The following is a 23,324-nucleotide window of genomic DNA, read 5'->3' on the forward strand; positions in this document are numbered from 1 at the left end:
CCCTTTTTTCCCCTTTCTTCATCTTTTTTTCCCTTTTTTAATTCGCCCTCGTTTGTCATTTCAGGCAGATTATGCAGCTCTGTGGTTTTGCTGTCATGCAGCTTGGATTATCCTGTTCATGCTCTTCTTTTGCTTTTTGTTATGCTTTAAAAAGCTTTTTCTTTTACTTCACCAACACACATGTCAAGATTTATCTGGTACAAAAACAAAGTGTGCGGTAAGAACGTGGTACCATGGTACCACAGGCACAAACACAGGACTTTTTTTTCAGTAAAGTTCTAGCTTAGTGAATGAGTAAATTGTAAAAACACCTGCAAGAAGATGTACTTTTTTTCTTACCAGATGTTGTTTTCATATTCGTGTTAATGAAATAAACCCTTTAAAGTTGGGGTACAGCCATGAAAATGATATATAAAACAGGGAAATATTTTCTGTGTGTGCAGTTAAACTTGAGCTGCTACCAACATAAACTTTGGATAATCATAACACGAACTAATAAGTAATAGGAAAGGTGTTTCTAAGAATTGTCGGACACTTTCTGAGGAAGTACACTGAATGAACCAACCTAAAAGAGTCACAACAACAAGGTTGAGTTGATGCCGGAGGTTTTCTTAGTATTTGAGCTGTATTTTCTTTGTAATTACCTGCACACCTATTTTTACCTTGCTGTATCCTACTAAAGACAAAACTGGGAGACCACACAGATAATGCAGTTTAAGCTAAATAGAAATATAGAGCAGCTAAATGTTTACAAGAAAAAAAAAAACACAACGCTGCAGGGCCCATTTTAAACAATTAGCCCAATGGTAAACAGATTTGTTTTCCTCTTAGGCCCCGCCTCTAATACGCTATCTGTTTCCTACACAGACAAGGAAGAAGGAGAATCAAGCACACAGAGTGGGAGGGATCATCATTGCATATTAATAATTAAGGAACTGCAAAGGAAAGGTTTACCAATCTATGATTAAAATGTTTCATCAACATTACTGGTAACAACAACCTCATCTACCATATCTTTATCTCCAAGAAACTTTGTAAAAGATAGATAGATAGGGGAAAAAGCTCCAGTACATGAGACTAAGCAGAAGGAAGGAGCCCAGGGGCTAGTGAGTGTCAGAACCACTGTCTAGGATGAGACAACAAACATCCTTGAGTACATCAGAGTACATTGAGCTGGACGGATAGCAGAGAGGAATGTCTGTCCTGAGTATCGCATGAAAATGTAGTAGTGAAGCAGCAGAGGAAGACGGCCACAGTGATAGATAGTAGCTATACCGAGTGACAGAAACATCAGGAAGAAGGAACACGAGAAGCTGAGGAAATAACAAGGGCTCAGAGAAGAGCTCGAGAAGATGTTGAGGGTGAAGTTACAGTGGTCCCAGGGGTAATCGAAGCACTCAGTGCAGTGACCTCAAAACTGGGTGAGTGGCTCCAGCAGATCCCAGGAACAACATCCGAGATCTCTGTCCAGAAGAGCGCAGTCTTAGGAACGGCAAAGATAAAGCACAGGACCATCAAGCTCCCAGGCCTCTAGTAGAGGACCCAAGCTTGAAGAATAAAGACCACCCTATTTTATACATATATACACAAACAGCTGATAATCATTTTCAAATAATGTCAATTTTATAGCCTGAAATACAAACTACTGACCTAAATTTCTTATTTGTTTGGCACAGTTTTGAGGTCTACACTTTATTCACTTTGCTAAAATTACTTGTGCCTCACTCATACTATCAGCATCTAATTCTTGGTGGGATGTATATTATGCCATATTTTCAGAGGTAATTCTTCTAAAATTGCAAACTGTAAAGACACCAGCAACATTCATCTACATACATAAATCAGGACATTGTTTTAAACAGGAAAGGGCTGCAAAGAAACTAAAACAAACTCCTGATTTTAGAATTTACACTTCTAATAACGTTGTTGTTGTTGTTGTTGTTGTTTGATTAAGCGGACAGAGTTTATTTTATTTTATTTTTACGGATTACCGCACGTGTTTCTGACATAGACAACTTCCGCCTCCGACGTCACCGCTGTCAGCAAAGATGGCGGCGTCCTGTGTGCGGACCGTGGGCTCATTTCTGGGGAAATGTATGACATGCAGCTCGAGTATAAACACAGTCGCCACGCAGGTAAGCCAACAGGTAGAATTAACATAGCGTGTGATATTTTAACTCGTTATTTCACCTTTAACGCACGCGAATATGTTTAAATAAAGGACGAAACAGCCTCGTCCTTGAGTTAGCGGCTTCTAGCAGGGTTTGTTAGCCAAAACTCCGCTGACGGATATTTAAATTAAGAACCTGTCGCCACGTCTGTAGTTTCATGAATGTGCCACAGTCGTTGAGGTGCTTTATGTCAGTTTACTGAGCTCTTAACTGTAATTCGGCTGTGTTATCGAGCTGCCCTGGATATTTGTTTGACAATAATGGCTCTTTTCCCTCCTTCCCCAGGTGCTGCTGAGCAGGCAGGTATGTGTGAGCTCTGCCCTGTGCAGGAAGAACCTGGCGGCCGCTGGACCGGAGAAGTTCACCCTGGAGTACATCCAAAAGCAGGTGGAGGAGTACGAAATCGGGAAACGCCACCTGGCCAATATGATGGGAGAAGATCCCGAGAACTTCACCCAGGAGGACATCGATGTAAGTTCCCTTTAATTAGAAAGAATCTGGCAGCAGCTTCTAAAGCATCACACATAGGCAGGATGCTTTATGTGGGGAAATAAAGGATAAAAAGACGAGAACGGCGGTGATTTTTTTTTTTTGCACCATTTTAAGCTTTTAACTGTACATTACATGGTTGGGGATTTTCAGCACTTCTTTAGTGAGTCTTGAGTACTTGACAGTGGTGTTTGCAAAGGTATGTGTAATTGATGTGGTTCAGGAGCTGGCCTGGGCAGGGGTCACTTAATTTTGGAACTTTAGAAAAGAAAATATAGAAATATAACTGCAAATCAACAGAAAGCTGGCATGAGTGAGTGATCTCATGTGGCTTGGAGTGTGAAAGTGATGTTTGTGTAGTATCTGAAATCTTCCCCTGCACTCTCCTTTCTTGTCTTTTCTCCTGCTACTGGGAAACGCAGGTGACCCTAGACTAGGGCTGCCACAAACGATTATTTTGATAGTCGGCTAGTCACATATTATTTTTGCGATTAGTCGACTAATCAGATCATGCATCCATTGGACGTAAAAAGTACAGCTTGTATCAGCATGTGTCTGCTCTTATATAAGTATCATTAGCTTAAAGCTTGAAGTGTTTAAGGTATGTGCTAACTAAAAATAAAGACGACAAGATAGTTTATTAAACTTTCAATGAAATTTGCAGATTGTTTCGGTGGAGTTTAATAAACTCAGCCGTCTGCTTCTTGCTATCTAAAATATAACAGGACACCGGAGTATATTCTCGAGCATCTCACACTTCTGATAATCAGTCGTCTGTTTGACGTTTATTCAGCTGTGTAAAAACTATAACTTTAATCTCAGCCAAACAGATTTACTCAGGAACAAATAAAATACTAAAGAAAGCCAAACAATAACATTTTTAAGTTATCTAAGTGACTCATATATCATGTTTAACCTGAGTAGCGAAAGACTGCGGGGATCTGAAAATGATTTGCCGGGAGTCCGGTGTTTTTCACCGGCTCTAGTGAGCCTTGCCCCCGGCTAGCTATCGAGCTGGTGGGTAACAGACGTCTCCGAAAACGTCAGAGCGCTTTTGAAAATATTTGGTGTCTTGATAAACTGAGAAGATAATTGAAGTTTACATAGCTAAATTCTTGCCTGAAAATATGTTAATCGCTTATTTTGTGACCCAGAAAGAATAATAAGAGTAATATTAAAACTAACTAGCTGCCGCCATCGTTGGAAACTGAGCTGGGCCGCGCTATGAATTCTGGGATAGGCTGGGCCACAAAGGATACACTCGACCCATCCTTCAAATCTGAGGAAAAGGAGGGCGCATTTTTCGGCTGCATTTGGAGGAGTCTTCGAATTTGGACAGCCTTCGTCGCGGCACTGTAACGTAATCGGCCTACAAATACGGGCACAGGAGGATGCGGTTCCTGAATTTGGACACAGCTACGATACCGGACACTGCTTCTTCTTCTTTGGGGTTTAATGGCAGCTGGCATCCTTGTACATGCAGTGCTGCCATCTTCTGTTTCAGTCCGTTATTACACTCTTAAATCCTACTACTTATTCCTGCGTCTTTCAGAATCTTACAAAGCTTCAAACGACGCGTCGACTATTAAATTAGTTGTCTCCGAATTTGATAGTCGACTAATCGTGACAGCCCTACCCTAGACAAAAGGCTAATCCTCACATCTAAGATTACAACAACCACCCTGCAGCCACACTTACTGCTGAACTACACACTTGCTGATGCCTCCTCGTGCTCTCTGTGTTTCCTGCTGCCATCTTCAACAGCCAGTCTTTTAACCTTTTTACACCCAGTTTTAAATGAGCGTCTCGTTTTGGGCAAACCTGCAGTCTCAGACCCAGATCTTTGCTTACCGTCCATCTGACATTTGCGTTCACTAAAAAGTGTCTAATCCCATTTGGATATGTGATCCCAGCTAATGAAGCGATTGAGTTTAAGGGACTGTACGTATGGCATTTGCTGATGTTCACTATATTAAATTAAAATGTGGAGTCCGTTTATTTTTTCTCACCTCTCTAGGCATTAAAACCTCCAGATCTACTGAGCAGATGACATATTTATATCACATCTCAGTCAAATGCTCAGAAAGCCACTAAATGTGGATTAATACGCCACTAAAAAAAAGTCCCAAACAAACTGGTTGACTCCTGTTTGTTTGAATTTCCTTTTTAGGAACATTTCTGTAAATTTAAAAACAATGCATTTTGGAGTCTTCAGCAGTGAACAGTGAGCTGTAAATCTCTGAAATGCTGAGTTTGTGCGGCAGTGTAGATTCCTACTGTAGCATGGTGGCTTTGAATCCACCGTAGGCCATCTTTGGTATGTCGTTCCCCCTCACACCATCCTATCTGGCATTGCAGGCAGAAGTTTGATGCGTTTAAAGCTTCCCCTCTTTGTCAGCATCATTAGCGTCATTTGGCTCCACGTGCAGCAGGCAGGTGGAGCCGCGTCTGTCTAATCCACTGCATCATTGCTATTAGCAACGCCCTTAAATGCACCCAAAGCTTGTTTGTGATTTTTCTTTTTTTTGGCAATACATTAGCCCTCACTGCTCTAACCATTTAGCTCGATTTCCCACCCGTCCCTCGTCCGGTCCCCAATGCCCCTCACAAATAATGAAGTGAGCTGTTTGCGGCAGGCTGTGAAAGCCGAAGCGACGGCCAGCAGCCCGGACTTGGATGCGTGGAAGGAAAGAGGAAAATTTGGGAGGACTGCAGAGGTGCATAGTGGGGCACCTGAGAAATCCCTGCGCTCCAGTTTGGAGTCCAGACTCTTCAGGTGTGACGGTGATAAAGACCCGGGGAAAATCAAAAGGATGTTTGCAGCCAGGAGGAGGAATTAATACAGAGCGCAGACCCAGAAAGGCCAAAAAATCTCTTCTGACTGCTGAAAACTAAACTCTGATTTTTTTTTTTTTTTATTTGGGTTTTTTTTTTTCTTTGTTCTGGGACTCGGGTGACTTTTTGAGCCAAATTTACCTGCAAGTAAACGAGCACTGAAACAGTTAGACAATATTTAATAGATTAATCATAAATAAATGAAACATATATCAGGGAACTGTTTATAAAGTGCTTAGAACATTATCAGGTTAAACAAAGACAAATAAAAGATGATTTCTGATTTTAGAGGTAATAAGGAGGCTGAAAAAAGTGTCACTAACTGCAGCTCCTCTAATGGCCACTTGAGGCTGTTTCCGATAGTGAGTCAGTCCCCACATCATGTTAAAATTTCCAACTAGGCTACCTTCTCCCTTCATAGCAACTGCTACTGTACAAACTGTATTTGAAAAAATCCAGGGAATCCAGCACAGGACCCTTCCAGAACTGGAACTGAAGTGAGACAACTTTATCTTATTGGATAAACAGATACTGGCAAAGTCTAACTTTGAGAACATTATTTGCAGTACCGTATTTTCCGCGCTATAAGGCGCACTTAAAATCCTTTAATTTTCTCAAAATCGACAGTGTGCTTGTAACAGTGGCTATTGTAATGCAGTGTATCACCACATGGCGGCGCCTCCTGTCTCATGACTGGTGTGTCACCCCCTTTTTTGTTCTTCTTCGCACTCCTCCTGTAATGGATGCTCCCGTGTACTAGTGATGGGATTTCCGGCTCTTTTTAGAGATCCGTCTCTTTCGGTTCGGCTCACTAAAAAGAGCCGGCTCTTTCGGCTCCGAACCGGCTCTTCAGGTTGTTTTGTTGCTTTAATTATTTAATCATTAACAATAATATAAAATTATGCAGAAAAGGAATTACTAATGTAAAAAAAGTGGTTTTATTTATATATGTTTATATATGGCCCCTAGAGACAAAGCACGTACAAACTCTAAAGCATATACAAACTCCAAAAGGCACGTACAAACTCCAAAACACATTTCTAGCGTTTACTGAACTTCGAAAACAGAGCTACCCAGATCACTTAAATTACACAATTGAAAGCATGTGTGTATTGTTTGTGTATTTATAGACAAGCACTCATATTTATTCAAATAATTAAAAAAAAAAGTTCATTTATCTGTTACTACCACACACCAAATCTGGTTGTTGATACTTCCTGGCTTGTGTAGCCACTAGGTAACAAAAGCTCAACACTGCGCCCTGCATCCTGGAGCACTTCTGTTGTCTTTTGTACGTGCTTCTGAGTTTTTACGTGTTTTGGAGTTTGTACGTGCTTTGTCTCTAAGGTCCACCATAAATATACTTTATTTATTCACTCCACATAAAATGTAATAAATAAATCATATAATACAAAAAACAACTATTTAAATTTTCAGCTTTTTCCTTTTAAACAAATTTAACGTGAAACAACACAAAACACTGCAAACCACAACACAATTAAATATAAATTAAAATATTAAAACAAAAAGAAGATGCACATTCTCTGTCATATGGGCCTGCATGATTTCTGAATCCTTTATCATCTGCAACTGAAAATAGTGGATGATTACTATACCTTTCTAATGTGACGTTGTTGTCCCTCGCTCTCTTTCTCTCTGCCTCTGTTCCTGTGCTACTGCCAGTGTAACTAACGCCCCTCCCTCCTCTGCCCAGCGCAAAGTACAGGCCGCACGTGCGGAGTTTAGCGGAAAAAAGGGCGAGAGAGAGGGTGAGAGAAAGAAAAAAAAAAAAGAAAGAAAAAAAACCCTCATGGCAAAAAAACCAACATAAGGAGCCGGCTCGCGTCATTCACTTCAAAGAGTCGGCTCTAAGAGCCATTTCGTTAGCGAACGACCCATCACTAGTGTGTACGCAGTCTAGTGTGCTCTTTAGTAATGTGTGGTAGAGGTAGCGCTTTTATTTTTGATATTGTAGTCAGAAATTAAAGTCAGAAGCTGTTGCTCATTCGCTATCCACCTGCACACCTCCGCGGCTGGCTTCATCTCCACCGCACGTTACGCTTTATAATCCGGTGCGCCTTATGTATGAATTCTGGTTGTGCTTACTGACCTCGAACTGATTTTATGTGGTACACGGCGCTCAAAAATCAGTCAAAAATGTTTTAGTATGACTTTGGTAAGCTACGAAGCCGCACCGCTTGATGGATTGTTGGAGCATTACGGCTAGGGCTGTGCAATATGACCAAAATCTCATATCCCGATATAAGAATTCTATCGTCTGATAACGATCTAAATCACAAAAATGTAATATTTTCTGTAAATTCTGTGAATCTCGGGCAGCTCGACTTGCGGGAAGTGTTTCCAGCTGCGTGTCATGTAGGTGGAGTCAGGTCCCAAAGTCAAAGAAACATCACTGAGAGTTAAAAACTGTCTAAATTCTTTAATCTTTAATGAAATGATCAGCATTGCTGCTTTATCAGGTGTAACAATTAAGTTTAACATCCATGAAAACAGAATTTATGAAATTCAACAGTTAGAAGTTAGCAGGACATTAGCTCGCTAGCTTCCACCTAAACATGATATATCATGTTCTGACTGAGAGATTTCTGAAATAATTCAAACTTACAGATCTGCTATTACTTCCAACATAAATGAAGACAGAAAACTGAACAGCAGTGACTTTTTAGGGTTGCTGAAGTTGGACTAGCTGGTATATAATGTGCTACGTGATCGCTAGCGACACAGCTATGTTAACATAACATAAACAGTGAAGCTGTTTAAAAGTTAACGGGAGACCTCCAGGGACAAATGCAATCGCATGGCAGGATGCTGTAAACAGACCAAACTTCAGTCAGGAGAACAACTGAGATAATCCATCCACAATATGAGGTTAGTCATTAATATACTGCAACAACATGGGAACAGAGCAGCTGTGAGAGAATTCAGCATTAGTGAATCAATGGTACGGAAGTGGAAGAAGCAAGAAGAAAAGGTTGACTAAAGTTTGACTTATCTGACTGTTTTGTTTAACTTAATGCGCCTTGTAATTTGGTGTGCATTGTGTAGGAAAACAGACCCGTTCATTGACAGTGCGCCATATGGTCCGAAAAATACAGTATATATTATTGCAATACTCGACATATTACAAAATGTTAAAAAATCTCACAGATATTGAATCGTGAATCGTGAAGATTCAGTGAAGTTTTGAATCTTCACTCATGGTTTTGTAGGTTTAAAATAACTCTGTTCATCTCCGTCTTTGACCTTTTCCTCCACTACTGTCTGTCCTGTTGCAGCTTCCTATTTCACAGTGAAGTATAAAAAAAATCTTTGTGCGCTGTGGCTCTGCTAAGTCGTCTTTTCCCCTCTGTCACTCCGTCTTTCCCCCCTCGGGGAGCTCTTCCACATCTCTGTCAACTCTCTGGGGACGCACAGGTGCGTCTTCATCTGTTCCTCGTCTTTCCCTTTTCCTCCTCCTTTTATTTTTTTTTTTCCTACCCTTTAACTTCTCCTCACTTGTCTTCCTCTTCCTGCCTCTCACAGCTTTAGCGCAGACATTTCCCTCGACCGGCCCCCTTTTTTCTTCCTACTTTTCCGTCGTTTTGACAACCTTAAAGGCAGCAACCTGCTCTCTCCCCGCAGCACCTGCTGCCTCGCTAATTGAACCGACAGAGAGAGCAGGACAGGAGGAAGAGTGCAGAGATGGTGGGATGAAGAGGGAGAGAGATGAGCAGGCTGTCTTGATGAGGACGGCGGGCCTTTCTTCCCTCACACACACATTTCCAATGCCATCTGTAGCCCTGCTAATAACACACACAGCAGAGGATGAACTCAGAGTGAACTGTTAGACATCCACAGTGTCCTCTGTTCGCTGTCAACAAAGCCTAAACTTGTGCCTTTTCATGCTTGTTTTTTCCTCTAACCACACACACACACACACACACACACACACACACACACACACACACACACACACACACACACCTTGCTCGCCTTTCCTTGAACCCGCAAGCAGCTTGCCTCTTACTCTGTCACTTTGTTGGTGTGACCTCTGTTGTGTGGACATGTCAGCGTTGTCATAATGTGCCATCATCTCTCAAACTGCCATCTCCTTTTATTTATTTATGTATTTATTTGTTTGTTTGTTTCTCTGTCTTTCGCCCACAGAGAAGCATCACGTACCTTTTTCCCTCCGGCCTGTTTGAGAAGACAGCTCGGCCGCTCATGAAGGTAAGACTGCACGGTTTAATTTACTTGTTGGTTAAGTGTTTCTCTTTTTTCCCCCTATTTACTTCCATTAACCTGTTGTGGCAACATCTTTTAAATTAGGTTATTGCTTCGAGGCTTTTTCACATTGTCAGGAATCTCTGCTTAAACAAAACAAAAGACAAAAATTGAATTTTACAAAATGATAAAATGCTCTGGTGAAAATTCTCATCTTTGTGTTGTTGGGGTCGGTTTCAACCCAGTTATAACATGAGACTATAAAACAATAATTAGTGCCAAAACCAAAATCATAAACACACTGTGAGGTCACTAACACTGTCAGAGAGAAGTTAGGGGTTTCCCTCTTTACCTGTTTGTCTCCTTCCCTGAACAAACAGCCCCCTTTATCCCCACTGCTTCAATCTAAAGGTCCACATGAAAAGGTACAGACATGTAAGGCATGTGTTTACTTGCTAGCTTTACAGTACACATCTCCAGTTTGTAGCATGCAAAAATAAGCAGATTTACAATAAGCCAAGCTGTGGTTCATCATATCTGGACACAAAACATTAATATGGATGAGCCAGTTTCTGTGGAGGACGACGATGTAGATGATCAACCAGTGGACACAGATACGTCTGATTTTCTTTACCATCTATGATCTCGGACAAGAACTTCTCAGGAGGACACGTTCCATGGTGGGCACAATAAAAACAAAAATAAAATCTGAACTGGGACAGGGCTCCACTTTCTTCAAAACCAGTATTTGTAGACACCAGCACTGTTGTTTCATACTGTCCCAATTTATTTTTTTGCCCTTTTCTTAAAGGAAATATGTAGTTGAAATATTAAAATAGAAAAAAACAAATGAAACAAATTTAGTTTAGAGATGTGTTCTGTTCAATTTACCTGTTTTTTGTTTTTTTTACTTTTTTTTTTTTTAAGATTGAAAGGGATGTAAAAAAAAAAACAAACCAAAAGAAGCTCAGTGCTGAGTAATTTCTCTAATGTTGGTGGGTCTACAGTGGAAACACAAGCAGCAGTTTGATGGAACGCATCAGTTCTGGTGCTTTTATGATGAAATGTCCTCGATCTTTTCAGTTTGACCTCAGGTAGGTTGGTAAATTGTCTCATTCACTGTGGTCACCAGTGTAAATATAAACATTACAAGCACAGGTACTTCTCTGGTACATCAGTGAGTTTGAGGGGTAAACAGAAGCAAAAGATGGTTCCTGAGTAAAGCTCAGGAGTGGTGGCTTTTAAAGCTCTACACATCACCAGTTGTTTGATTTTTATTTATTTGGGGTTGTTTTTACTGAAACAAATCTGTTTTTATTTCCAGCATCCTGATGAAATCTTTCCCAAGCAAAGAGGTATGTAAATCTGCTCCTGAATGCATTTTTTTATTATTTTTTTTAACTGAGGGTTTCCAGAGCTGATTCACTTTCCTCTCGATAAAGCTGTCCAGTGGGGAGCAGACGGGCGGCCCTTTCACTTCCTGTTTTACACCGGCAAGCAGTCCTACTACTCCCTCATGCATGTGAGTACGGCAGTACAGCTGGAGCAGCGAGCAGCGCTGTCAGTTAAACCTTCATCCCCCTCAAATCCCCAGCTCTTCCTCACCTGCTCCCTCCCTCCTTCCCACACCCTTGGGTCATATCCTATTCAGACAGAGTGAGTTGAAAGAAGACGGTGCCGTTCCCTGGAGGAGCAGCGAAGTCAGATCCTCTTTTCCACGCAGCGGTGTGAGGGAAGAGGTGGGAGAATAGAGGGAGGTGAGGCAAGCAGGAGGTCAGAGGTAGTCCAGCTTAACATGCGAATCTCAGGGGGGAACCTGCTGCAGAGATGGAGGCTTATTTTCACCTGTTTTGGATTCATGTTGAACCTTTTGAGGTCATCTTTCATGTGTCATACCGAAGGTTTATCTGTGTACCATGAATTTACAAAACATAGTACCAACAGTAGTTTTTATTTATGTTTTTGTGGCATAGCCATGAGTCTGTTTCTGTACTTAGTCTGAGGTCAGGACTAACCCACAATCTGCTGCACGACTTGCTGTTTTTCTTGTAGCTGAAGATACTTTTTATAGCATGAATGTAATTTTTTTTAGCTTGTTTTCAAACTGCAGCAAAAGGTTGTTTTTGTAATATAGGCTGCATGTCACTAAGAGATGTAGTTTTATAGCTCACATTTAAATGCAGTTCTTGTCAGCTGATGTAGTTGTTGGAAAACGCTATGAACTTAAGTATTTATAGTGCATATATTATATTTATTTCCCTGCCTCAGCTGCCATCACACAACTTCTTCCACCAAGGAAGTAAAGCTGTTACACTACACCAGATGCCACGTCACGAAACATGTTATTCGCGTACTGTTATTTATGACTTGATTGGTTAGTTTTTCTTTTGTGTGGAACTGAAACCAGCGCGTTAAAACTGAAAATTTGGATGTAGCTTCCCAGTCTACATCCACACATAAATGGCATTTTGGATCACTGAAAATTGAGCTTTTGAAAAACTCTGGCCAGGGTGCAGATTTTCAAGAAATTGTGCGCTCTGTTATTGTTTGTGGGCTTTTTATTGGCAAACATTTCTTTTCGGTGAGGGTTGCATCATTACCTCTTGGTTTTGTACACTCTTGACCGTCCTTAATCTTTTGCTTTTTGACATAGACTGAGATATGTTTTCAAAATGAACACAGAAAAAAAATTTCAAAAATCAGTCTACCATTTGGATGTTATGACTATGAAGCATTTGAATATGGAGGGTAGTGCCCGGATACTTTTAGGTGACCTTGTAAATCTTGTTAATATCACGCATTTAGTTTTGTCACTGTTTAAAACAAATTTATGTGCAATAGCAGATTTCTAAAATTTATCAACTGCAGATTTGCAATGGTCAGATCAAGGGAAGAGACGGTGGCATATGAAATGGTGTCTTCTGCATAACAAATTGCATATGACAGAGATAATATTGTGTAAAGTATAAATAAAAGAGGTCCAAGAATGGATCCCTGTGGAATGCCTAATCACCCAGCCCCCAAATCTCAACAAACAAAACTGATGGAGGATTTTATTTTTGTTAGGGCTCCTGAAGACTTGTGAAGACTTTTAGCACAAAGGAATTCACAACACTGTGACAGTTTTGGGTTTGGTTGCTTTTTGGGTTTTTTGGGGGGGAGGGGGGGTGTTGTACCTGAATATCCGTCTGTTGTGTAGGTATTCGTTGGTCAATATGGGCATTTCGATAATAGTTTTGTTGTACATCTTCAGCTTTTAATCTAAGCAGTGAGCATCACATGTCATTTTCCTCCAGAGTCTTAGTTATCAGGAATGGGACTTGCTAAGAACATGGACATTCCTGCTTCTGTTGCTCTCATAGCGCTCATACCGAGGCTGTGCACCGTGTGACAGAATAAAAGTACTAGAGCTTTTGTTGCATCTAACTTTCCCCCTCTGTGATTATTTTACATTTAAATACAGCTGAAATCACAGCACAGACAGCCATTATCTTTAATTCAAGTCTGGGGTGATTTCCTTACCTGATGTGGCAGTTATATAATCAGACACAAGCCCACCTGCAGAGGTTTATTGTTTAAGCTAATTACAGACTCTATTTTCTTCATGTGGAGATGTTTATCATCTCACCTCTTCAACTTGACATTGTGCGTTAGTTTCCCTCGTTGTTGCAAACTTAACAAATTTGTCACTGGGTTTTGCAACTTTTTATATCATTTTAGCAACTTTTCTTTAAATAAGCACATACACAGTCACAGGCTGGTTCACTGACCTTTAACATTGTGTTGTTCAGTCAGTCTGTCTGTGTAAACAGAAGGCAGTCAAGGCGTAAACACAACATTTGGTGACCTCCCCTGCACCCTTAATGAGGACTTTTGACACCTCATTATATCTCAATAAAGATTTGGTTTTGACACCATTAGAATAGGTTGAGTTTTTCCAAAGGTAGCTCCGTACTCCGTAAGCAGACACCACCCTCACTAACTTCTGATGCACCCGGACATTTTGTTCTTTGAGCAGGCCTGAAATATGACAGAAACTGCTCAGTTCAGGTTTTCAGGGGGCACCAATTAGCACTTACATACATACTGATTCTCATTCCCCTCATCCTCTTCTGTCTGTGTACATGTGATGTTTGAGGGTGGCTTTGGGATCGGCTTAGCCTAAGCACCCAGACCTGCTCTCTGGGTGCTTACTAAACATACCAAACAGGACCTGTCTTCCTGTCTTAGGTTCATCTACTACAAATCTCAGAGTTTGAATATCAATGGTCACCAATAGTCAGACCAATATTTAAATTTGAAGTCAAGGTCAGAGGTCAAGTTTTCTAAAACTCTTGTGAACACGGTGACTCCAGAAAGATGTCACCTAGGATTTTTAAATTGATAGCATAGGTATTCTATATCAGTATTCGATATTGGTGACCTTGACCTCAAGATCATTTATTTCTGTTCAGTTTTTTCAATGAACAAATAAAATATACAAACATTTCAAGCCTCTTAAAGTGAAGATAAACCGTACACTGGTGTTGAGACCACAAAAGAGGGAAAATTTAAAAACTGGTACAACAGAAAGTAAACGCACATCAGCAGTATATCCAGAATCCACTAAGAAAAATAATTTCAGGGCATTTTTGTCCATCCTGCAGTGCCGAGATCATTTGTATTAAAAAAGATCAAATGATGTGTTTGGCCTGTGTAATAGCAAAACAGCCATTTGAGACAAAGATACAAACAGAATTTTAAAACTCTTTTGATTGGAATAAGCGGTGTAGTTTTATTTTTTTATGTCCAGGATTCGAGTCCCATCAAAGGTGTCTGGTTGTCAGGCTTTGTCCCGCTACGGGGGAAGACCTCCTCCTCGGGGATTTGGAGGGAAGCGGGGCTGGGCGATGAAGAGGAGGATGAGTGGGGCAGATGAGCAGGCACACCGCTCACGCTTGTTCTTCTGTCTGATTGTATCTGCAACACAGAGAAGGAGAGAGAGAAGAGGGGGATGATATGTGAATATTTGTCCCCACACACACACACATTGTTTTGCCCTGCAGCTGTAATCTGCACCCCCTGCTGTGGGTTTAAATAGGTATGTCAGACATGTCTGTCTTTCCCGTCCTTCCCATCCTTTGCCCTTTACCCATCGTCTCGCTGTCTCACAAGCCCCGGGAGCGTTGCCAGGAGGGGGCAGTGGCGTGTAAAGAAGCAGCCTTCGTGCTCGGCTGCTTTCCTCTCAGCCGGCGCGGCACATTAACCTGCTCGCTGCTCCGCTGAACCCTTTATGGCCACAACTCCAGGGAGGCCCAAGAACTCGCCTTCCTTTTCCACACGAAGACCGAATAAATGCTGGTAGTTAATGCCTCGTCCTCACGTAGCCAGAGCTCTGAACGTGCATTTGAAGAGCCTTTATTGACTGTCTGTCTCTGTAACAGCCTCGACTTAAATGTATCCAGATACTGCCCCACTACTCCACCGCCTCCTCCTTTCATCCCGCCAATCCATGCGAATTATTCCTTGCCATTGTAGGAGCCAGTGTTTGCACACGTGTAACTCAAGCTGCCCTCTCCTCTCGCCTTCTTTTTTTCTGATTTTTCTATTACTGTATTTTTTTTCTTTTTGTAAAGAAAATTGGTTTTTCCTTGATGTTTGCTTGATTTTCTTTTTCTCTCCTCCTCCCGTACACCTCTGTCGCTGGTCAGAGTGGCAGCGGATTAGGCACACTCTATCAAGAAGGAATTAAACAAACATCTGGTGAATAATTGACGGGGAAATGAGTTCTCACCCAGGCGCTGGGTGGCTAAGGTGGGGTGGGGGTGGGGGCTGCCTCTGGGACGTGACCAGCATGCCCACCCTCTCCTCCTCCTCTTCCCCCTGATCTTACCCTACCGTCTGTCTGCCATTCTGTCTGTGTCCGTCGCCATGACACATTCTCCCCAGGTTACCCCCAGCGCAGCATTGATCCACCGCTGAGCGAAACTCTAGTGTCGGGTATTTAACTCCAGATTTTTTTTTGCTCCTTCCAGCTCTGCTTCAGTTGTGTGCAGCACAGTTGCCGAGGTCAATTTTACTACACAATAGATGAGCAAATGCATCATGACATTACAAACTGACTGAAATTAAACTCTAAAGAAAACTAATAGAAAATTAGTAGAAAAATAGAAAAGAGTTTTTATCCTTTAAAAGTGTTTAGTTGTAATCTACTTTTATTCTCATTATTTTAGTTTTTTTTCCACTAAAGGCTGATATGAAGTTCTTTATTTTCAGTTTCTCAACAAGGCTGCAAAGAAATGAGCATTTTTTACACTAAAGTCTTGAACCGTCTGGGTCTTTAACTCTACGCTCACTGGTCAATTCATTAGTTACAGCTTCTTTCGAGAGGAAAAACCCAACAATTAAATGATCCCAATATGAGCAAGAACCTGGCGACTGTGGGAAGGAAATACTCTGTTTTAACAGAAGAGAAACTTCCAGCAGAACATGGTTTGGGGAGACGCGGCCATCTGCTGCGACCAGTAGGGGTGACGAGAGTAAGACAGGACAAGAGACACACTGTGGAAGAGATTAATAATGACTAATGATTAAATGCAGAGAGGTGTATAAAGAAAATATCCTCCAAACCATTATACCAGCAGCAACCTGAACTATTGATATAAGGCAGGATGGATCCATGCTTTCATGTTGTTTGTACCAAATTCTGACCCTACCAACTGAAACTTGGAGAAGAAATCCTGATTCAGATCTGCAAAACTTCTATTGTCCAGTTTTGGTGAGCCTGTGTGAATTATAGCCTCAGTTTCCTGTTGTTAGCTGACAGGCGTGGCCCTGTGTGGTCTTCTGCTGCTGTTGAGATGCTCTTCTGCACACATTGGTTGTAATGAGTAGTTTCTTGAGTTACTGTAGCCTTCCTATCACATGGAAACCATCATTTTCATCTGACCTCTGATGTCACCGGGACATTTTCTCTTTTTCAAACTATTTCTTTTTGTAAAGCCTGGAGAAGGTTGTGTGGGACAATCCTAACAGATCAGCAGTTTCTGAAATACGCAGACCAGCCCATCTGGCACATGTCTAAAGTCACTTAACAATGATTCAGTTTGACGCTGAGGTGTCTTAAACTTGCAACTTTTGTCACAGGAAGTAGTCTGACTGTGTAGAAATCCATGTGAAAATGAGCCTCCAATTATGGCCTCAGTAAACTCTTTGCTGATGAATCTATGGTCTCAGTCTCTTGTTTGAAGACTTATTTAGTACAGCATGAGGTTTATTTCATAAGCCTAGAGTCAAAAAGAAGGATGAAGCTTCAGGGCGTCACTTGTGACGTTTAGGTTTAATTAAACAAGATGTTGACAAAGAAATCTGTACCTCATCCATCTTTTATTGTGCAGAAATGATCAGTAACTGTACACAGAACATTCAGACTTTGACTTTCATGCTTTCAATGAGTTAAATGAGCAAGATTGTGCCAAAGATCAGCAGCAGGCGATGTAGGTGTAAAAGCTGTTAGCAAAATAAAGAGCAGTGAATCGGCGCTTTATGATCATGTCACAATGATTTCTTCCTAAAGCACAAATCAACCCTCGTACACCCCTGCGCTGCCCTGCCAGAAGGTGCTGTGCGGATGCAGCCAATCAGCAAGGTTTAACCGTTCCTCTGTGGCCACAGAGAAGAGAGTCAGACAAGTGCTGTGGTTATTTTCATAATCCTTTTGACGCTTTAGACTTTAACAGAAGGAAGAAAAACAGCTGCCTGAAGGAGGGGAAAAGACTTCCTGGGAATGAAAGTTACTTCCTAAACAGAAGAAAGGGCTTTTGGGCAGATCACTCCATTTCCATCACTCATTAGTTGTTCAGTCTATGAAATGGGTAAAATTGAAATGGAATGAAAACTGTTTCTCCTATTCTGGTTAGAATACGGCTGAACGTTTCCTCGTTCTCGAGAGCTTTGGTTGGATTTTTAGGCCCCATGTCAGTGTTGATGTAGGGCTTAAATCTGACTGTGGAGGGCCAGGATGGGCAATGGAGAAAGATGTTTGCCTTAAAATCCCGTTTCCAACCCTGATTTGTGTTCAGTAAGATTTTTCTATAAGACTGAGGAAAACTTTTGTTGTTTTAGGATCTTTATGGCAAAATCCTGAAAATCGAGAAGCACCAAGACCGTCTGAGGGCCAAAGGACTTTTCTCCCAGGATGCCGAGCTGATGTAAGAGGAGGAAGAGTCCATAATCAAAAGTCTTTAAAGCTGTTTTGGCAATTTGTTTTTTTAGTTCACATCTCTTCTTGTTTCCATTAGCTCCCTCGGCCCGAGCCGGTGGCTGACAAAGGAGGAGCTGGAACTGTTACTAGTGGAGACCATCTCTACTCATGATGTAGGTTTTATGCTTTTTGTCATCCTATTTTGCACCTCTTCAGTGTCCAAGAGTTTGATTTGCATTTTCGTGCATTTGTCTTCAGTACGACCGTTTTATCAAGCTGATGGAGCACATGCTCGCCATGCCGTACAGCAGCACGGAGGAGGAGTTCGTCCAGCGATACCGTCGGCTGCTGGAGGCTCAGTCCTTGAAGCAAATTGTGCCACCGCTGGAGAAGGATGAAAATGGCGTGGCCTTCAGCACCGCGGAGGGTAGGTTCACAACAGCGATGTGTTTCTCAGAAGTCTCACTAAGTTTTGAAAATCGACCAAAAAAACAGTTTAACACAGAAAAGGAACCTCTCAGTTTAAGGCACGTTTGGTTTATTTCACCCTGGTCTGTCCCTTTTAATGTGGCTTTTTGGGAGCTGTACATGTGTACTAGAGGTCAGCATGCATATTCTGTATAGAAATAATGGCCACCCTCACCACCTGTTGTTTTCTTGTCATAGTGGAGCCAGTTGACCAGGCACAGCCATCACAAATGGATAAATTAGCAAGACCAAAACTGTTTTTGTAGTAAGATGTAAACACGTTAATCTGTAACGTCAGACATTTTAACACGGCAGTTTGTGGAGATTCAGTTTTTGGCATTTCTGTCTTGGCTAAAACTCTGATAATGTGACAGTGTGAGCAGATTTAGCCAGGCTTAAAAACAAATGCAAATAATTTCATTGCACAGTTATTGTGGAATTCAGAGTATTTGGGGGAAATAAAAAAAACTAAAAAAAAACCAGCATGATTTTATTGAACTAAGCAAAGGTCTTGAGCCCCTCCTCAGATCTTTATATTTTGCTTCCAAAGAGCCAGACTAGTGTTTTTTAAGTGCTCTTAAGCATTAGTTCTCCAGTCTCTCTGAAAGATCTATCAAAGCACTTCTTTGGACATCAGCTCCTTTTTCAGTTGTTTTCATTCCAGTTGTTGTTTCAGACCATTTTCAGAGGAATATTTTCTCTGAAAGTTTTTCTTTGTTAGGCAACTTAACACTGAACTATGACTCATTCAAACATTAAAAAAAGCTCCTAGCTAAAGGGATGAACCAGTGTTGTTAAATTGTATCTTTAGGCACTTTTTTTATTAGCAGCCTGTCACAAAAACACACAATTTGTACCCTTTTCTTTTGTTTAATCTCTGAAAAAAATCCAAAGATAACACAGTTTAACATTAAATAGTATCATTGCACCAAAAAGGTGATTCTCAAACAGCTGTTAGCTAAAAACTTGGCATATCTCAGCATGGTGTGCAGGGTGTTCTTAAAAAAATTGAGGAAACTGAACAATTGGAGGACAAAAGAAGTTTCAAGTCTAAAAAACTATTAGTAGATGAAATGTATCATGTCGAGCTGGTGAGTATTAAGATTCTTAAGGAAGGGAAACAGGGAGAACGGGCTGAGGCGTCCCATATTACACAAGAATTGGACTAAAAATCAGTGAAAATGGGTCTGATGGAATTTTTTGGTTCAAAACATCATCCGTATGTACGGAGCAGGTCAGGAGAGAGACCACTGTAAGTGTCTACATCAAATAATCATCAGTCTAACACCTCCTGGGTATCAATTCCTTCTAATGTCTGATTGAGCCCATCAATGAGGGTAATTTCTGCTGAATTATCATGCTTCATGCCTCCCTCGCCTAAACAAAGTGTTTTGTTTTCTTGCTACATGCGAGACCAGGTAACTTCCTCCATTCCCAGTCATTTCTGGGATGATTTGGAAGGTTAAAAAAGGTAACCTTTGTAGTAAACGTGCAAACATGACACTCGTGTCTGATGTAAATAATCAGACTGTTTCATTTTCATTCTCAGGTCGGAGGAAGACATCAGACTCATCAGTGATCCTGCGGGACTGCGGCTCAGGACACATTACCGTCAACGGCCAGGACTACCTCCAATACTTCCCCGTGCTGCAGGACAGGTGAGGAGAGCAGCGCGAAGGTTTCCACTCTGAGCAAATAAGCCTTTCCACCTCACAGCCTCTCCACTGCTTCATTCACAGATACCGTTTTCCTTAAAATGCAAGACGCGATGGGTTTTACTCTCCACCCTCCACCCCTACCTCTCCAAAAAAAAAATTAAAATTAAAAAGCAGCTTTTTCACTCTTCACAGCATCGCCTCGTTTTTTATTTATCTCCTTGTAGTAAGTTAATTACACAGTTGAGTGATTGTGTGTGTGTGTGTGTGTGTGTGTGTGTGTGTGTGTGTGTGTGTGTGTGTGTGTAAGAGAGTGTGTGGTGTGTGTGTGTGTGTGTGTGTAAGAGAGTGTGTGGTGTGTGTGTGTGTGTGTGAGTGAATGTCCAGAGCTGGTGTTGTCACGCAGTGTGAGGACGGGGCTGTAATTGGAGCAGAGAGGTGACAATTGACTTTGTCAGCAGCTATGGGCCATTCAGCCTAAGACGCCATCCAGAACACAGACACTTTCTTTTTCACACACACACACACACTCTTATCCTCTTCCTGCTGAGTCAGAAGTTACTCTGTTATATGTGGTGGTGAGATTGTAAAAGAAGGCATTTCACAGCGCCGGGATCCTCTACGCTTGTCTGAAAAGTCACCCAACCAGACATTAAATTAGCTAAGCCTCCGCCGTTGATACCGCTATCTGTTAAATAGTGCACACTCCTGGTCTGCCCATTCAGCCACGTTTCATTCTTTCACCTTATTATCTCTTGGTCATTTTCTCTTCTTCTTCTTTTTTTTTTTTTTTAAATACCTCTCAGAGAGCAGCTGATGTTCCCGTTGCAGTTCATGGGCGTGCTGGGCCGCTTCAACTTGGAGTGTAAGGTGAGCGGCGGGGGCAGGTCGAGCCAGGCGGGGGCGCTGAGACTCGCCATTTCCCGTGCGCTGCTCAGCTTCCTGTCTGAGGGAGATGGGGAGGCGATGAGACAAGGTGGGTAGTTTTGCTTTGTTGTTTTGTTTTGTTTGTATCTCTAACAGCAGCATCCTGTCTGAAAACTACCACTGATATACTTTACAACTTGGGATTAAAAGAGTGCTCATTCACCAGCTTGTGCAGCTGGTTTTAAAAATCTCATATCAATTAAAAACTGCAAAAGGAAATGTGTTGAAGAGAGTACAGTATGGTGCTCTCATTTCTTTATATTTTGCTTCTGAGGAGCCAGACTTGTCATGTTTAACATGGTCTTGAGAAATAGTTCTCCAGGCTTTGGTTGGATGGACATATCTACGCATGGTTTGCAGTGTGTCCTTAAAATATTTGAAGAACTGGACAAGACATGTAAAGCCTAAAAAACAGTATCTGAAAAGCATGTTCTTTAAGGTAGAGGGTCTAAAATCTCATGACTGGATGTCAGTAGATTACAGATTGCCTTTACTGGGTTCTGTTTTCCTAAGCATGGATTCGGGAAGTCTGGGGGTCTACTTGGGTCCCAGTCACGTAAAGTTTGGCGTCGGATGGTTAGTGCAAAGGTCCTGTTTGGTTTTAGTTACCGTGCAGACTTCTCCATAGAGAATTTACATTACACACTGACTTTAAAGAAGCATAACAGGAATGACTGCTTGGCCGTCAGGTCTGCAACAGTCTGTTTGCATAACTGAGGATAACCCAGGCTTTACCCCCCCAATTAAGTGCACCGCCTTAGCTATGGCAGCTGCCATGTTTTAGTCAGCAAGGAGAGATCAACAATATTAAATTTAGATTGTACCCCATAAAGGCCACACCCGGTCGGCATGTTTCTACTGCTGTTTGTGTAAAAAGGGGAAAAAAACAAACAAACACATTTTGTAAACTGTAAATGAACATATTTGAATAATATCAACACTTAGCAATAAAAAACAGAGATGGTTACCCCCGAGTCACTCAAGTCACCGTTCATCTGTAGCGAGAGTTCTCAGACAGCAAAGCAACCTGAGCTGTTGACAATATCCTGAAATTTCCTGTTACTAAGCACAGCTGTATTTTGCCGTTGTTAGCCTCTGTTAGCTGCTGCTAGTTTCACTGAGAATAAAGTTTCACTGAATTGCTGCATTCAGACACTTAGTTAATAAATTTTCATACTGTATGAGTTTGTCACAAGGAACTTTCAGGAGGCACGAGCCTAATATTAACTAGCATAATGTTGGCTTATAATCAGCTGTTGTTGTTTAGCCGGCTCGTTGTCACCAGGAACGGGAGGGTCACATGTCTAATCTGCTGACATTAAGTAATTGTGACAATAACGCAGAAAAGTGCCATCAGATTTTGAATCTATCATGCAAGGAAGCATCTGATTGATAACAGCTTCATTTTTCAGTATGACAATGATCCCAAACACACTGTTAGTGCAGTAAAATCAGAGTTGTATAGAAAAACATGCAGTGGAACACTATCAGTCATGAATCAGACCTCATTATTGAAGCAGTGTAGGATCATGTTGACAGAGAACAGAACAAAGCACAGTATTTTCTCCAGAGTTTGCTTTCTTTTTTCTTTTCTTTTTTTTCTCAGCTAACCTTTTTTATTAGCCAACTATAATAAAGTAAAGTTATTTACTTATTTACTTATTCTTGAATTTATTGTGTAGTTTTTATTACCTCTGGTTTTCCTGAGACCACAAAGCTCCGTGACAGCTGGTTGTTTGCTGCTGTGTTTACGATTCTCGTTCTTGTTAATGTTTTTTTTTCTTGTTAATTCCTTTCATAGCACTTTTTTTGTTACTTAAACGTTGCCGTGATCTTCCCTACCATAAATATTTATGTCACTCTCCAGTCTCATAAGGACTACTTGTGTTATGACATGCATGTACTAATGAACTAATAGATACATAAATATTTACACATCTGCGCCTGTGTTCAGTTATATTTCATTCTTTTCATTTTTTTCCCCAGCTGGTCTGCTGACCCCCGACCCGAGAGTGAGGGAGAGGAAGAAGCCTGGACAGGAGGGAGCACGACGGAAATTCACCTGGAAGAAGCGCTGAGGGGCAGATCAGTTCCCCCTGAGCTTGGATATGAAACATTCAAACTGACTTCTGACATCATTGAAACTGCTTTATTTTCTCTCCAGAGGCGATGTCACTCTGTCCTCTTTAAGCTTTTGGTGCCAAGTGCTATGCTTTCTCACATGGTTTTCGTGATGCACCTGCTGCAGGGAGCTCCTTCAGCCACCAGATGGAGACATGTTATAAGAAATTCATAGTTTGGACTGTTTATCTGTACATCAGTTAATGAATTAAAGATTTTCTACAAAATAGAAATAAAGGTTGTGATATTTTG

At 41.4% G+C, this 23,324-nt stretch overlaps 1 protein-coding gene across 1 annotated transcript; it reads left to right on the forward strand.

The window, feature by feature from the left end:
• The first annotated feature begins 2,004 nt into the window (after window positions 1-2,004).
• mrps9 (mitochondrial ribosomal protein S9) lies at window positions 2,005-23,322 on the forward strand. Its single transcript, XM_085151406.1, has 11 exons — window positions 2,005-2,135; window positions 2,457-2,642; window positions 9,663-9,725; window positions 11,044-11,074; window positions 11,162-11,241; window positions 17,823-17,908; window positions 17,999-18,074; window positions 18,160-18,328; window positions 19,919-20,027; window positions 20,831-21,000; window positions 22,938-23,322. The coding sequence occupies exons 1-11, from the start codon at window positions 2,049-2,051 to the stop codon at window positions 23,027-23,029; spliced, it is 1,149 nt and encodes a 382-aa protein (XP_085007532.1). The 5' UTR covers window positions 2,005-2,048; the 3' UTR covers window positions 23,030-23,322.
• The last annotated feature ends 2 nt before the right edge of the window (window positions 23,323-23,324 follow it).

This window comes from Neolamprologus multifasciatus, chromosome 23 (assembly GCF_963576455.1).
Source record: "Neolamprologus multifasciatus chromosome 23, fNeoMul1.2, whole genome shotgun sequence".
Lineage (NCBI taxonomy): Eukaryota > Metazoa > Chordata > Actinopteri > Cichliformes > Cichlidae > Neolamprologus > Neolamprologus multifasciatus.